The 16,003-nt window shown below is 42.5% G+C and overlaps 1 protein-coding gene across 1 annotated transcript; it reads right to left on the reverse strand.

Moving 5' to 3' along the window:
• Window positions 1-3,377: 3,377 nt before the first annotated feature.
• On the reverse strand, window positions 3,378-4,823 carry LOC110567197 (heterogeneous nuclear ribonucleoprotein A1-like). Its single transcript, XM_064384296.1, has one exon. The coding sequence runs from the start codon at window positions 4,448-4,450 to the stop codon at window positions 3,623-3,625; it is 828 nt and encodes a 275-aa protein (XP_064240366.1). The 5' UTR covers window positions 4,451-4,823; the 3' UTR covers window positions 3,378-3,622.
• Window positions 4,824-16,003: the final 11,180 nt, after the last annotated feature.

Raw genomic sequence — 16,003 nt, forward strand, 5'->3', positions numbered from 1 at the left:
TGATGAATATGTAATCTAGTAGGTATAATAAAATTGTTAGAAATTCTAGTAGCTTCTTGAAGTACTAGTAGAAGTTCCTGAAGCAGGACTTCAAGAGGTGAAAATAACTGCTATATCTCTCTAAATCTCAAGTTAAGTATTGGCATACCAAAACTAGGCTTGATTACTATACTTAAAATATATTGGATTCTTAGACACTACCTTAAATCATCAAAATTCAGAAGAGACTGCCAATTCTTTTTTTTTTTTTTTTTCCTGAGACAGGGTCTCACTCTGTCACCCAGGCTGGAGTGCAGTGGTGCGATCATAGCTCACTCTAACCTCGAACTCCTGGGCTCAAGAGATCTTCCTGTCTCAGCCTCCCAAGTAGCTGGCACTACAGATATGCACTACCACTGCAGTCTAATTATAAATAAAATTTCTTCTGAAGAGACAGTGTCTCACTATGTTGCCAAGGCTGGTCTCAAACTCCCAACCTTCAGTGAGCCTCCTGCCTTGGCCTCCCAAAGAACTGGGAATGCAGGTGTGAGCCACCATACATTCTCCAATTCATCATTTTTCAATAGAACATGTATCTGGCAAGGTAACCTACCTTGTTTACCAAGAAAATTTCGGGCCGGGCGTGGTGGCTCATGCCTGTAATTTCAGCACTTTGGGAGGCTGAGGGGGGTGGATCACAAGGTCAAGAGATCGAGACCATCCTGGTCAACATGGTGAAACCCCGTCTCTACTAAAAATACAAAAAATTAGCTGGGCATGGTGGTGTGTGCCTGTAATCCCAGCTATTCAGGAGGCTGAGGCAGGAGAATTGCCTGAACCCAGGAGGTAGAGGTTGCGGTGAGCCGAGATCGCGCCATTGCACTCCAGCCTGGGTAACAAGAGGGAAACTCCGTCTCAAAAAAAAAGAAAAAAAAGAAAATTTCTTCCTAGTTGAATAATCTACATAGGAGGCCAAATTAAAGATAAGATTGTTTGATGAGTATACAACTAAAACAAAGGAAACTGATATTATTAATAAGTATCTGATTTAGTCAATTCCTTGCATAAAAACCTTTCAGTCTTCCCATGGCTTTGGGGATAAATCCAAGAGTCTCGCTTTGTTGCCCAGGCTAGAGTGCAGCATGATCTCAGCTCACTGCAACCTCCATCTCCTGGGTTCTCATGCCTCACCCTCCCAAGTAGTTGGGACTACAAGTCCGGGCCACAGCACCTGGCTAAATTTTTGTATTTTTTGTAGAGATGGGGTTTCGCCATGTTGGCAAGGCTGGTCTCAAACTCCTGACTTCAGGTGATCCACCAGCCTCAGTCTCCCAAAGTGCTGGGATTATGGGCATGAGCCACTGCCCGCAGCACCTCTCCTTTCTTTTCAAACTTCACCTCAAGCATTGTTCTTCTAGTCTCAACACACTGAGCTACTTACTATTTCCTTACTTTTGAAATAAATTTCCTTTTATTTTGGTGAAATTCACGTTTGTATCTTAAAACCCTGCTTGAGGATCTATCTTCCCTCACAATTCAATTTTTTTTGTTGTTGTTGCTTTTTGTTTGTTTCAATTTGATTTTTCAAACAAGCAACAGTCATTCTATTCCCCATGTTTCTTTGTTTTTGTTTTGCTTTTCTTATTCTCCATGTTTCTATAGCTATTTGTACATACCTCTATCAACCGTTGTAGTTACCAATGTAAAAGTTCTCCCTGAGTGAAAGGTGAGTTTCTTTAAAGTTGGGACAATCCTATTTATCAAATACTAATTTTGGGCAAACAGTAGAAACTCAAAAAATGCCTTCCAATTGCTTGGTATGTCCATAAACTAAGTGGTAAACTGGCTGTCTCCATTCTTCAATGATTACACAACATTCTTTTTTTTTTATTTTGAGACGGAATCTCACTATGTTGCCCAGGCTGGAGTGCAGTGGCACGATCTCTACTCACCACCACCTCCGCCTTCTGAGTTCAAGAGATTTTCCTGCTTCAGCCTCCTGAGTAGTTGGGATTACAGGCATGCACCACCGTGCCCATCCAATTTTTGTATTTTTAGTACAGATGGGGTTTCACCATGTTGACCAGGCTGGTGTTGAACTCCTGACCTCAGGTGATCCGCCCACCTTGGCCTCCCAAAGTGCTAGGATTACAGGCGTGAGCCACCGCGCCCAGCCACAACATTCTGTATTATTAAATATTCCTGCCGGGTGCAGTGGTTCACACCTGTAATCCCAGCACTTTGGGAGGCTGAGGTGGGCAGATAATGAGGTCAGGAGATCGAGACCAACCTGGCCAACACAGTGAAACCCTATTTCTACTACCCTATTTCTACTAAAATACAAAAAAACTAGCTGGGTGCAGTGGTGCACTCCTGTAGTCCCAGCTACTCAGGAGGCTGAGGCAGGGAAACACTTGAACCTGGGAGGCAGAGGTTGCAGTGAGCCGAGATCGCACCACTGTTCTCCAGACTGGCAACAGAGCAAGACTCTGTCTCAAAAAAATAAATAAATAAATAAGATATTTCCCTTTATAGTCCTTTAGATCAGTGGTTCTTTCACGGTTTTGAATTTTGTGCTTAGAAGAATTTCAAAACATTTTGGAGAGCAACAAAGAATATTAAAACCATAATCCATTAACATCATAATTTCAAAAAACATATATTAAGTCTAAATATATCTGAGAGTATATAATTTCAGAATGGGGCAGCCTTTTAAATTGAACAAATTTACCTTTTAAAAAAATTATCTACATTTTCTTTATTTTTCATTTCACCACTAATTAGTAAAAGATAGTATCTGGAAACTGATCTAGACTAGCATCTTCCCTAAAATAATTTTGAAAAACTGTATGTTTGGAAACATTCTTAAGTTAGTATCTGCGATACTTCATGGTATGTTCAAATTGTTGTAATGAATGTCATTTCTAGCAGGTTGTAAACACTACAAAATAAAATTATGTCATCTTAGAAAATCCACTTGATGCAATCTCTATATACTATAATCATTTGATAGCAAACACTATTAATTTTAAAATATATTAACAAATGGAAAATTTACATTGTTCTTTTATCTCCATTCTACTTCCCTACAACGCGTCATAATATATTTATACTCTAAGTCTAGTATCAATCAACTTAAATTTAATTAAAAAAAATTTCTGGCCAGGTGTGTGGCTCAAGCCTATAATCTCAACACGTTGGGAGGCTAAGGCTGGAAGATCCCTTGAGCCCAAGAGTTTGAAAACAGCCTGGGCAACATACTGACATCTTGTCTCCTCAAAATATTTTTTTTTTTTTTTTAAAAAGACATTTATTCAGCATCACGATCAGACTATTACATTTAGCAATCAACAGCATGGGTGCAAAAAAAAAAGAAAAAGAAAAAATCTACATTAAAACCCTTTGTTGGAATGCTTTACACTTTCCACAGAACAGAAACTAAAATAACCTGTTATACAATTAGTCACAAATACAGTCCTCGAGTTTTTTGCCCATACACATGAGTATTTGTCTAAATCATGTCTTCTTTGTAGCAGCTAGGCCCTGCCACCACTGTGCTTGGCTGAGTTCACAAATCTGTTGTAACCTGTAGCTTCCCTGTCATTTCTCTGGCTCTCCTCTCCTGCTAAGCTTTGTTTCCTAATTAAAATCTTCTGCCACTGCCATAGCTACTGCTGCTACTGGAACCGCCATAGCCACCTTGATTTCGTGGTTTGGCAAAGTATTGGCCGCCACCACCATAGGGGCCAGAGCTTCTGCCTCCAAAGTTTCCTCCCTTCATGGGTCCAAAATTTGAAGACTGATTGTTGTAACTGCCAAAATCATTGTAGCTTCCACCACCTCCAAAATTGCCTCCATCATTACCAAATCCATTATAGCCATCCCCACTGCCACCATATCCACCACCACCACGGCTGCCACCAAAGCCACCACGACCACTGAAGTTTCCTCCACAACCAAAGTTGTCGTTCCCACTGAAACCACCTCCACGACCACCACCAAAGTTTCCAGAACCACTTTGACCTCTTTGGCTGGATGAAGCACTAGCCATCTCTTGCTTTGACAGGGCTTTCCTAACTTCACAGTTGTGGCCATTCACAGTATGGTATTTCTGAATGACAATCTTATCCACAGAGTCATGGTCGTCAAAGGTTACAAAGGCAAAGCCCCTTTGCTTGCCACTGCCTCTGTCAATCATGATTTCAATCACTTCAATTTTTCCATACTGTTCAAAATAATCTCTTAGGTGATGTTCTTCAGTGTCTTCTTTAATGCCACCAACGAATATTTTTTTCACAGTTAGGTGGGCACCTGGTCTTTGAGAATCTTCTCTTGAGACAGCTCTCTTTGGTTCCACAACTCTTCCATCCACTTTGTGTGGCCTTGCATTCATGGCTGCATCCACCTCCTCCACAGTTGCATACGTGACGAACCCAAAGCCCCTGGATCGTTTGGTGTTTGGATCTCTCATTACCACACAGTCTGTGAGCGTTCCCCATTGCTCAAAATGGCTCCTCAGGCTCTCATCGGTTGTTTCAAAGCTCAACCCTCCAATGAAGAGCTTCCTCAGCTGTTCCGGCTCTTTAGGAGACTCTGACTTAGACAGATCGCAGGGAGAAGAGAGACTTTAACGATGCTGCTTCGGCGGCGTCCACGGGCAGCTCCTCAAAATATTTTTAAAAATTAGCCAGCCTTGGTGGCACTCATCTGTAGTCCCACCTGCTTGGGTGGGTGAGGTAGGAGGATCGTTTGAGCCTGGGAATTGAGGCTGTAGTGAGCTGTAATTGTGCCACTGCACTCTAGCCTGGGCAACACAGTGAGACCTTGTCCAAAAAAAAAAAAAAAGAAAGAAAGAAAATTATGACTATAAATGTTAAAAAAAATCCTGAACCAAGTAATCATTATAATTGTTAGTGCATGTTTGATCAAAACAAAAATATATCAATAAATATTGATATTAAACATAAGACATACACATTTATTAGAAATACATTTCATAGACCTGATTTTTTTCCAACTAATGATTGCCCCGAAGATGTGTTTGCTAGAGTAAAACAGGTTTGTCATATATTTTATTCGCTTTTTTCTTTTCTTTTGCGTATGTGCTAACATTTGTTCACAAAAAATTATGCACGACAGGAATAGAAGGAGTTTTGGTTGAGCTATGTCACAAAATTCTTTAAACTCCTTTCAAGCTCTGTGCAAATAAAACCCTTCAAAATCATTTCTTTTTTTTTTTTTTTTTTTTTTGAGACGGAGTTTCGCTCTTGATACCCAGGCTGGAGCGCAATGGCGCGATCTCGGCTCACCGCAATCTCCGCTTCCTGGGTTCAGGCAATTCTCCTGCCTCAGCCTCCTGAGTAGCTGGGATTACAGGCACGCGCCACTGTGCTCAGCTAATTTTTTGTATTAGTAGAGACGGGGTTTCACCATGTTGACCAGGATGGTCTCGATCTCTTGACCTCGTGATCCACCCGCCTCGGCCTCCCAAAGTGCTGGGATTACAGGCTTGAGCCACCGCGCCCGGCCTTCAAAATCATTTCTAACGATCAACGGACACTTCAATAAGGTCCTTCTTTAGCTAGTTGAAAGTAAAAGCTGGAAACCATCAGAGCTGCAAAAGTGTTGCTACCAAGTGATTAGGGACATTTAGTTTCTCTATTTGTCCCTGGTGTTCCTTTTCCATCCTGGGACAATGTATCACAGTAAGACTAGGGATGGCAAGCCTATATGGTGAAAGCATGACTTTTTTGGTAGAATGGGAGAAGAGTGATTGTGGAAGGAGAGGTGGAAAAGGAAAAACAGCTAGATAGGAGCATTCTCCAACAGTTTAGTTTTGGGGAAAAAATGGCCATTTGAAAGTGGAAAGCTTGAGAACCAATTCTCTTAAAAACAGTTCATATGCTCACACACTCCTTAAAAATTCTTCGTGTACCTCCAGAGCTGAGCATACTCCAGTTTGAAGAACATTGGACTAGACCTGAAAGTATCTGAGCTTTCTTTGAAGAAGTTACATTCCAATCCTGGGATGTGCTCTCAGTCTTAAAAAGATGACAGTCACCCCAATCCCATCTTTGGGATGGCAGAGTTCTTTTGTAAAGACCGATCTCGTGATTTATGCTGATTCTATTATCTTTAGTTTTCAAAGTGTGGTATTTTCTCACCTGGACATTATCTCCAAGATCTGGGGGATGGAAGTCACCCTATTTGTACCTAAAGCCTTCTATGAAGTTTTTGCATAAAGTTGTATAGAAAGCTCTGTTTATAGTATTTCTTCATAGCACTATACCATTATGGCCTTGGCATCTTTCTCTCTTCCACATTTTCTCACTTGATCCTTCTGGAGGTAACTGGTTTGCATTGTAAACTTGTAAGAAGTGAATTAGTGTGAAATCTGTGGCTACCGAACAGAGTCGAGTTAACTGATTTAATGGAGAAATCAGTCTGTGAACCAAATAGCATCTGTGAAGTAAATATTTGGGATACGTCTCCTAATGAGCAGAAATCAGTTATGTGGTTTTATTATTACTTTTTTTTCTTCATATGAGCTGTGGCTTTGTTGTATATTATTACTTCCAATACAAATAAATATCAACCTGTATTCTATTGTTCCCATTCTTTGCAGCCCATATCAAAATCCACATTGTACAAACAATCAATTTGGCCGGGCACGGTGGCTCAAGCCTGTAATCCTAGCACTTTGGGAGGCCGAGGCAGGCGGATTACCTGAGGTCAGGAGTTCGAGACCAGCCTGGCCAACATGGTAAAATCCTATCTCTACTAAAAATACAAAAATTAGCTGGGGGTAGGGGTACACACCTGTAATCCCAGCTACTGGTCAGGAGTTCGAGACCAGCCTGGCCAACATGGTAAAATCCTATCTCTACTAAAAATACAAAAATTAGCTGGGGGTAGGGGTACACACCTGTAATCCCAGCTACTCAGGATGCTGAGGCAGCAGAGTTGCTTGAACCTAGGAGGTGGAGGTTGCAGTGAGCCGAGATTATGCCACTGCACTCCAGCCTGGGTGACAGTGAGACTCTTATCTCAAAATAAATAAATAAAATAAAAATGCAATGTAAGTATTATCAACATTTAAAATCTACCATGTTTCTGTTCTACTGGCTTATTCAGCAAAATTCTGATCTATGTTTTAGTCTTTTATTCAAAGTTCAAGGTTCTTGGTACCTATAGTGCCCACAAATTTGCATATTTACATATTTCTTCATTCAACAAATCTTTACTGATTGTCCACTATGTAACAGTTTCTAGCTTCTGAAAACTCAATATTGAGCAAAACCAGCAATGGACCCTGCCCTCACAGAATTATCAGTTTAATACAATAATCAATTTCCTAAGGAAATAATTATACAAGTGTAAAAACTGCAATTGTGACAAGGGCCGGGAGGAAGAGTTAAAGAGTGCTAGGATAATCTGTATTGAGATATTTGAATATCTGGGGCTGTGGGTGGTCAGAGAAAGCTGCCCTGAGGAAGTGATCTAAAGGTGAATATGTGTCAATTAGGAAAAGGGAGGGAAGAGTTTTACAGCACAGAACAACGGCCTGTGCAAAGGCCAGAAAGTTCTCAAATCAGCCGGGAGCGGTGGCTCACGCCTGTAATCCCAGCACTTTGGGAGGCCAAGGCGGGTAGATCACGAGGTCAAGAGATCGAGACCATCCTGGTCAACATGGTGAAACCCCGTCTCTACTAAAAATACAACGAATTAGCTGGGCACGGTGGCGCGTGCCTGTAATCCCAGCTACTCAGGAGACTGAGGCAGGAGAATTGCCTGAACCCAGGAGGCAGAGGTTGCGGTGAGCCGAGATCGCGCCGTTGCACTCCAGCCTGGGTAACAAGAGCGAAACTCTGTCTCCAAAAAAAAAAAAAAAAAAAAAGTTCTCAAAGCAAATATGAAGGAGAGAGGAGGAGGGTGTTGGGAAGATGAGACTGGAGCAGTAGATGGCCACCAAACCTTGCTGGGCTAGGTAGGCATTTTAAAGTGTTTTGATATATGTAGTAGACCAACATAAAATCACTGAAACCTTGAAGGATTTTAGGCATAAAGGGATTAAGAATCATGAGTGTGGGTGGGGTGATAGGATCAGATTTGCATTTTGAAAAGATTACTGGCTTCTGTAGAGAATGGATAGGAGGGCAGGGCCAGAATGTATGGCTTATTGTGACAGATGCTTCTCTGAAAATATGCATGTAAATTTAAGCTCTTGTAAAATAAATAATGTTTTAAAGAGATTGGAATTTTCTAAGAAAAGAAATACCATGGTTTGAATCTTTTGTGTTTATTTTGGGGGGCAAGCCAAAATTGGTTCATAAGTGGAGAAAAAGAAGAATGAACAGTACTTTTCCCTCAAAATCCTGGGGAAAACCACGTCAAAGATTTTGTTTGTTTGTTTCTTTGAGACAAGGTCTTATTCTGTTGCCTAGGATGGAGTGCAGCTATGTGATCATAGCTCACTGCAGCCTCAAACTCCTGGGCTCAAGGGATCCTCCCATCTCTACCTCCCGAGTAGCTGGGACTACAGGTGTGAGCCCGTACAGGTGTGGACCCGGCTATTTTTTTTATTTTTTTGTAGAGACAAGGTCTCAATATGTTGCCTAGGCTGTATACCATTGATTATTGATGTTGTTAACCTTCTCCCAAATGAAAATAGTTTTATTAACATTTTTGTATGCTCAATATAAATTACATTTTTAATATAAGACTACAGGAAATGTATCAAGAAAGTTTTTTTAAAAACTAAAATTCTCACTGGCTGCAGTGACTCATGCCTGTAATCCGAGCACTTTGGGAGGCTGAAGCAATCAAATCACCTGAGGTCAGGAGTTTGAAACCAGCCTGACCAATATGGTGAAACCCTGTCTCTACTAAAATTACAAAAATTAGCTGGGTGTGGTAGTGTGCCCCTGTAGTCCCAGCTACTTGGGAGGCTGAGGCATGAGAATCACTTGAATCTGGGAGGTGGAGATTGCAGTGAGCTGAGATTGTGCCACTGCACTCCAGCCTAGGCAACTGAGAGAGACTGTCTAAATTAAAAAAATAAAACAAAACAAACTAAAATTCTCCTTTTGAGATTATTGCTTCCATTCTGGTGAATATCAGTTTAAAGTTCTCTCCATGTTTCTGTTCGTATATGGATTTAATGCATAACTCTAGGAACAAAGGCTGTTTTGTTCAGCAAAGAATATATGGCCAGGGCTTAACAGCATAGATGCTCAATAAATACCAACTGAATAATTATTCCCATATGTTAGTATGTTGCTTTTTTTCACTCAACATAAGCTTGATGTTTTTTTTTTTTTTGGAGGTGGAGTCTCGCTCTGTCACTTAGGCTGGAGTGCAGTGGTGCAATCTCAGCTCTCTGTAACCTCTATCTCCCAGGTTCCAGCAATTCTTGTGCCTCAGCCTCCTGAGTAGCTGGGACTACAGGCATGCGCCACCACGCCTGACTAATTTTTGCATTTTTTTCTTTTTTTTCTCTCTTATTTTCTAACTAGAATAACCAGCATAAAATTTTTGTATTTTTAATAGAGATGGGATATTGCCCTGTTGGCCAGGCTGGTCTCCAACTCCTGACCTTAGTGATCTGCCTGCCTCAGCCTCCCAAAGAGCTAGGATTACAGGCGTGAGCCACCAAGCCCAGACAAGCTTGATCTTTTCAATCAAAAGATTGATCTTTTTGGCTGGGCTTGGTGACCCACACCTATAATCCCAGCACTTTGGGAGGCTGAGGCAGGCAGATCACCTTAGGTCAGGGAGTTCCAGATCAGCCTGACCAACATGTCAACACCCCATCTCTACCAAAATACAAAAATTAGCTGGGCATAGTGGCATGTGCTTGTAATTCCAGCTACTCGGGAGGCTGAGGCAGGAGGATTACTTGAACCAGGGAGGTAGAGGTTGCAGTGAGCTGAGATGGTGCTGTTGCACTCTGGCCTGGATGACAAAGCAAGACTCTAAGATTAATCTTTTAATGGTTGGTCAATAATTTATTATAGCAATGTACCATAACGTATATAAATAGAATAGAATGGAACAGAATAAATAGAAGGTCAAGGGGTCTTGATCCTGTTTTTTAGGCTTATAAACAGTGCTGCAATAAACATCTTTGCAGAGACATCTTTTTTTTTTTTTTGAGACAGAGTCTTGCTCTGTCACCCAGGCTAGAGTGCAGTGGCACGATCTCAGCTCACTGCAACCTCTGCCTCTCAGGTTCAAGTGATTCTCCTGCCTCAGCCTCCCAAGCAGCTGGGACTACAGGTGCCTGCCATCATGCCCAGCTAATTTCTGTTATTTTTAGTAGAGGCAGGGTTTCACCATATTGGCCAGGCTGGGCTTGAACTCCTGACCTTGTGATCTGCCTGCCTTGGCTTCCCAAAGTGCTGGGATTACAGGCATGAGCCACCGCGCCCGGCCTTGAACGGACATCTTAATACATCTATCTAGGATAAATTCTTAGGGCTGAAACTGCTGGGTAAAAAGTTATCTACACATTTTATATGTTGATACATACAAGCAACCAAGCAGAAAACTTGTTCCAATCTATATTCCCACTATGATCATTTTCCTATACTGTGGATGAGTTAAAAAAACTACTTATCAATGGTGACTTTTATGCAAATTTCTGATTACCGGTAGCAAGACTGCACATCTTTTCATATGTTTTCTAGTCACTTGTCTTAAATCTGTTTGGACCGCTATAACAAAACCACAAACTGGGTACTTTAAACACAGAAATGTGTTTCTCAGTTCTGGAAGCTGGGAAGTCCAAGATCAAGGCACAAGCAGATTCAGTGTCTGGAAGAGGCCTGCCTGTTCCTCATAGACGGCACCTTGTCACTGCACATAGTGGAAGAGCAAACAAGCTCTTCCACAAGCCTCTATTATAAGGGCTCTAATCCCATTCGTGAGGGCTCTGTCCTCATGACCTAATCACCTCTCTTCTTCTTAATACCATTACCATGGGGCTTAGGTTTCAGCATATAAATTTTGAGGAGAACACAAATGTTCAGGCCATGGCACTTGTATTTCAGACAGCAGCACTTGTGTAAGATTTTCTAATACATGTCCTCTGCATATTTTTTTCTTCCACTATCTTTGTGTTTTTTAAATTGATTAGAGCTCTGTGTATATCAGTGATATTAAGCCTTTGTCTATCACATATATCCCAGATTTCTTTTGCCTAGTTCACTTTAAAAATCCTTTGTTTATAAAATGTTAATTCCCTCCTTCTGAATTCTTTTATCAAAAAAAAAAGAAAAAAAAGTTCATTCCTTTTGCCACAAATTCCCCTTTTTAGAATTCACCCTGAAGTAGTAATATTTACAAAGTTTTATTTTCAAGGATGTTCACTGAAAAATTGTTTATAACGGCAAAAAAAAAAAAAAAAAAGAAAATCCCACAAAACCCACCTGTAAACAATGAAATGTTCAACAGTAGAACACTGGTTAAATCATTTTTTAATCTCTTAAAAAGTTTTTAATTTTAATTTTTTGAGACAGAGTCTTGCTCTGTTGCCCAGGCTGGAGTGCAGTGGCACAATCTCGGCTCACTGCAACCTCCCCATCCCAGGTTCAAGCGATTCTCCTGCCTCAGCCTCCCAAGTAGCTGGGACTACAGGTGCACACACCACCATGCCCAGCTAATTTTTGTATTTTTAGTAGAGACAGGGTTTCACCATATTGCCCAGGCTGGTCTCAAACTCCCAACCTCACGTGATCCCACCCACCTTGGCCTCCCAAAGTACTTAGATTAGAGGTATAAGCCACCATGCCTGGCCACTCAATGACTTTAAGAAGAATATTTTTGTACTAAGCCAAATAAAACAAAACATAGAAAACAGAAGAAAAGGTTGTCTACCAAATTTGACTGGAAGGGAAGATATAATAAATTATTCAACAAACACGACTTGCCTACTATGTGCTGGTGGGGATGGGATGGAGGTGAAAGACAGTCCCTGTCCTCATGTGCTTCATTTTGGTGGATGACTCATGTCAATCCCAAAGACAGAAAGGCTAACGTCCCTAGAACCTAAGAGGCAAAGTACCTCTACCACGGCAGTGAAGGACAGTCAAGTTTGACCCTCAAAGATCAGCTGGGCCAAGTATAGAAGCTAAGCCCCATTACAGAGATAATGGTGAGCCAGTATCAAGTGTAACCTACAACTGTTTTATGTGGGGTAAGGTGAAATTAGGTGACAAATTGGTTGGGGATGCCCCATTCTTAAGGGGTTCCCCTGGTAAGCATAAGGGGGAATTCCCTTGAATATGGTAGTACCCTAACAATAAGTATAGGAGTTAGAGGGGGAGAACACATCCCTGCTTGTTAGAGACTGGAAGGGCTTGGGGAATTCCTAAAAACTCCATTCACAGCATAGGAGATCCCCTTCTGTTACTCAAAGTTCCCTTCTTACGGAGTATCATGAGATATTTGTGATTACTATCCCTTTGAGCTTTGTTTCTGATTTCTACCTTCCTTCAGAGTTTAGAGGAAGACAACTGAACACATACATATATATATACACACACACAGAGGCATGCACACTCAATCACACACACACATACATCACACTGATTTGTTAGTTCAGTGGTCCTAGAATTTAAGTCATTTATTTGTACCACTTGAATCTAGTGTCATTCATTACTAATTAGTCCATGTTTAAACATAACTTCTGACAAAAGACAATGTGGATTTTATAAAACATAAGGTAAGATATATGTTTGAGAAAAAGGCAGTTCTGACACAACACAATTACGGATTTAAACATTTTTGGTTGACTCTGGCACTACTAGAAAGCAAAAATACCAACATAAACTTCTATAGTGCCTACTGTGTACCAGGGATACGACATGAGAAGCAGCAAAGATTTGAATTTAACAGTTTTGGAATGAAGCAGGCTTTAGAATTGAAGTAAAAATTCTTAAGTCCATTTTTCACTTCCCATCACCTTTATTCTAGGTAAGTAATTAACTTGGGTAACTCTTCCCTCTTTTTGGGGGGTGGAGGTTGTGGTGGTTAAAATATAATAAATGTATTTATTTTCAAAATGCCTAGAATGAAAAAAAAAAAAGCATTAAAAACAAATGGCATTCTTCCATACGTCGCACATATTATATACAGCCACACTAGGAAGAGGTCTTATTTCTTAAGGGTACACGTTAGGTCAAGATCACAGATTCCACTGCCTTAAAACTTCCCAGCAACTAAAACAAAGCACGACAAAACAAAAACAAACAAACAAACAAACACCCTACAACTACACCCACCTGAGGAACTATATCAGAATTTCAAGCTCTTGCCATGTGACAATATGTTTACTACTGGAAAAATAACTCAAAGACAAAATCCTTTTGTGAAAGGCCAGTAGTATTCTTTACATTAAAATTACATGTAATCTGTAAAATAGGACCAATGTTTTTTGTTTGATATACAACACTGCTTATTTACACAGGTATTAAAATTACAGTTAATCAAGTGAATGTTGCTTTGAATAAACCTATACAATCAATATATGAGTCTGGATGTGGATTCATGTGTTTAGTCCATTTAAAAAATATGAAGACAAATGGTATTTTATAATATGTTTGAGAAGACTCGTTTATTTAAATATTTATTTTTAAAAGACTAGTCAAGTGAAAGTGGGGAAAGAGTGGCACAAAGGGTACCAACTGTGAATAACCAGTTGAAAAAATTTACTACCTTGGGACCGCCAAAGCTTGCTTTTTAAAGTAACCTTAAAAAACACACCATGTTCCATATTATACAAAGCTTTCCATATTGCTTAGTTTTGAAATGTAAAAAATTTTTTGAAGATTACAAGAATCATATAACTAGAGGGTCTAAAAATTGTAACATCTGCTCTTTATAAAACATATATAACTTCATTTACGCTAATATATTACGTAGGCGGTTCAAGCCTCTAACATAACCCTTCCCATTAGATAATCTATAACTACAAAGAGTTCATGTGTATTTCTCATTTTATGCACATATGTATTAATAATTAAAAAATTTGCCCTTCCATATATTCGTTTCTAGTCAATAATTATCTTGAGCATTTTATTTTATTTATTTTATTTTTATTTTTTAAAGACGGGGTTTCACCATGTTAGTCAGGCTGGTCTTGAACTCCCGACCTCAGGTGATCCGCCCACCTTGGCCTCCAAAGTGCTTGGATTACAGGCGTGAGCCACCACGCCCAGCCACCTTGAGCATTTTATTAGTTTGTGAATCAACTTCTAATATATGTTACTTAAGAGTAAAAGGTCCCTCCATAACTTTCCATAACTTGAAAACATCTTTTTTAAAACCTGAAATAGGCTTAAAGTCTCAAGTCAGTAGATGAGTCTAAACACTCTAGTATTTGCTAAATTTAGCATATTAAAATTTTTTCAATGAGTATAAGGGCCCTAAATTGGAAAAAACTCAATTTGATTTTATTTGTGGGATTTCATTTCCAGTTCATTCTGTTGCAATCAATCTGAATTCCATGTAATGTAAACAGTTCGAAAAAAAAAATCTTAAAAACGAACTACTGTCTTTAAACACACAATCTTCGGAGCTGCTCACAGCGTCCGTAGAAGCAGACTCCTCCCCGCTCCTGGGGAAAACCCTGCCTAATATTTATAACGTTATGACATACTGTAATACTCACAAGGTGGTTGTAGAAGTATAAACATGACTGGAGTTATCTGATTGGCTGCTGGTGATGTAACACCCATGTCAATACTTCCCAGTGAACGCACGTGTTCGACCTTTTATTTAAATTTCCATTTCATCACAGCAATAAGACACTCGGGGCGGTGCATTTTCTGTGAAATGATTATTGCCCTGGGCCCGAGGTGCTGCCTCGCACAATGCATCAGAGGAGGTGGTGTCCGTGGTCGTAACCTCCTCGCGTGTAAGGCAACGCCTGGTCCAGTCTTTGTGAAGGAACAAAATAAGTTCACTTCCTTGGGCACCGACACCCACCCTCAGCAAATGACAAGGCTGGAGCGCAGCTCCCACCGCACAGTTATTTGCAAAGTCCCAGGTGAACTCTTGGCGAGAGAAGGAAATGCGCGTCCCGGGCGCGGGTAGGTGCGTGTGGGCAGCGGGGAGGCGGCCAGACCCTGACACTCGCCAGCTGTTTGTCCTCTGCGTAGCCCGGCCCCGGCCGCACACGCCCGCCCCCTCCCTGAGACCCCCAGCCCGCCGCCCGGCCTTTTGTCCCCCGCCCCTCGGTCGACTTCCTTCCCTGCGGCCGCACCCCCGCCCCCAGGCCGGAGGCGCGGCCCAACCCCTTTCCCGGTCCCCTGGCGCCCCCACCCCACCCCAGCCCAGCCCCAAGCCCAGCCCCCCTCCCCCAGCCCGGCCCCCACCCTTTCCCCCTCCAGCGGTTACTGCTACCCCGGTGCATTGTGGGCGCACGGTCCGTTGTTCATTTGCCATTCGACCTCCGCCAGGGCCTGGTCGGACGGAAACGCTCCGCCGGCTTTATTGTCGCTTCGTTATGTGGCGGAGCCGAGCAGCTTAGCGTGCCTCTCTCCCTCAGCGCCTCCGAAGCCGGCGGCGGCGTCGGGACTCCTCGGCGCGCGGAGGAAGGATATCTGTGTGGAGGGTCGGTGTGTGCGCGCGGCTTTAAAGAGGGGGCAGCGGAGGGTCTCCCCGCACTCCGCCGCTCAACTTCGAAGGCCTCGCGCGCCCCCGGCTAGCTCCTCACCTCTCCGCCGCCCGCCCCCTTCTCCGCGCGGGACGCTGCCCATAGCGCGGCGGGGCGGGGGTGGAGGACGAGAGAGCGGCCGGAGGCGGCGGCCCGGCAGCGGTAGCGGACGCGTGCGGCAGCCCCGGGAGCGAGCACGAGCCGGGCTGCCTGGCGGGAGGGCGAGGCCGAGCCCCGCGAGACCGGAACGCCGGGGGCGGGGGCGAGACGGAGGGGGAGCCGCGGGGAGCGCGCGGGACGCGGCCCGAGGCCGTGCGCGAGCCGGGGCACCGGGCGGCGGCGGCGGCGGCGGCGGCGGCGCGCGCC

This window comes from Aotus nancymaae, unplaced genomic scaffold (genome assembly GCF_030222135.1).
Source record: "Aotus nancymaae isolate 86718 unplaced genomic scaffold, 86718_ANA_hifiasm-v0.15.2.pri h1tg000036l, whole genome shotgun sequence".
NCBI lineage: Eukaryota > Metazoa > Chordata > Mammalia > Primates > Aotidae > Aotus > Aotus nancymaae.

Coding starts and splice junctions, on each gene's coding strand:
- LOC110567197 (XM_064384296.1), bottom strand. CDS start 4,450: ATGAGAGATCCAAACACCAAACGATCCAGGGGCTTTGGGTTCGTCACG.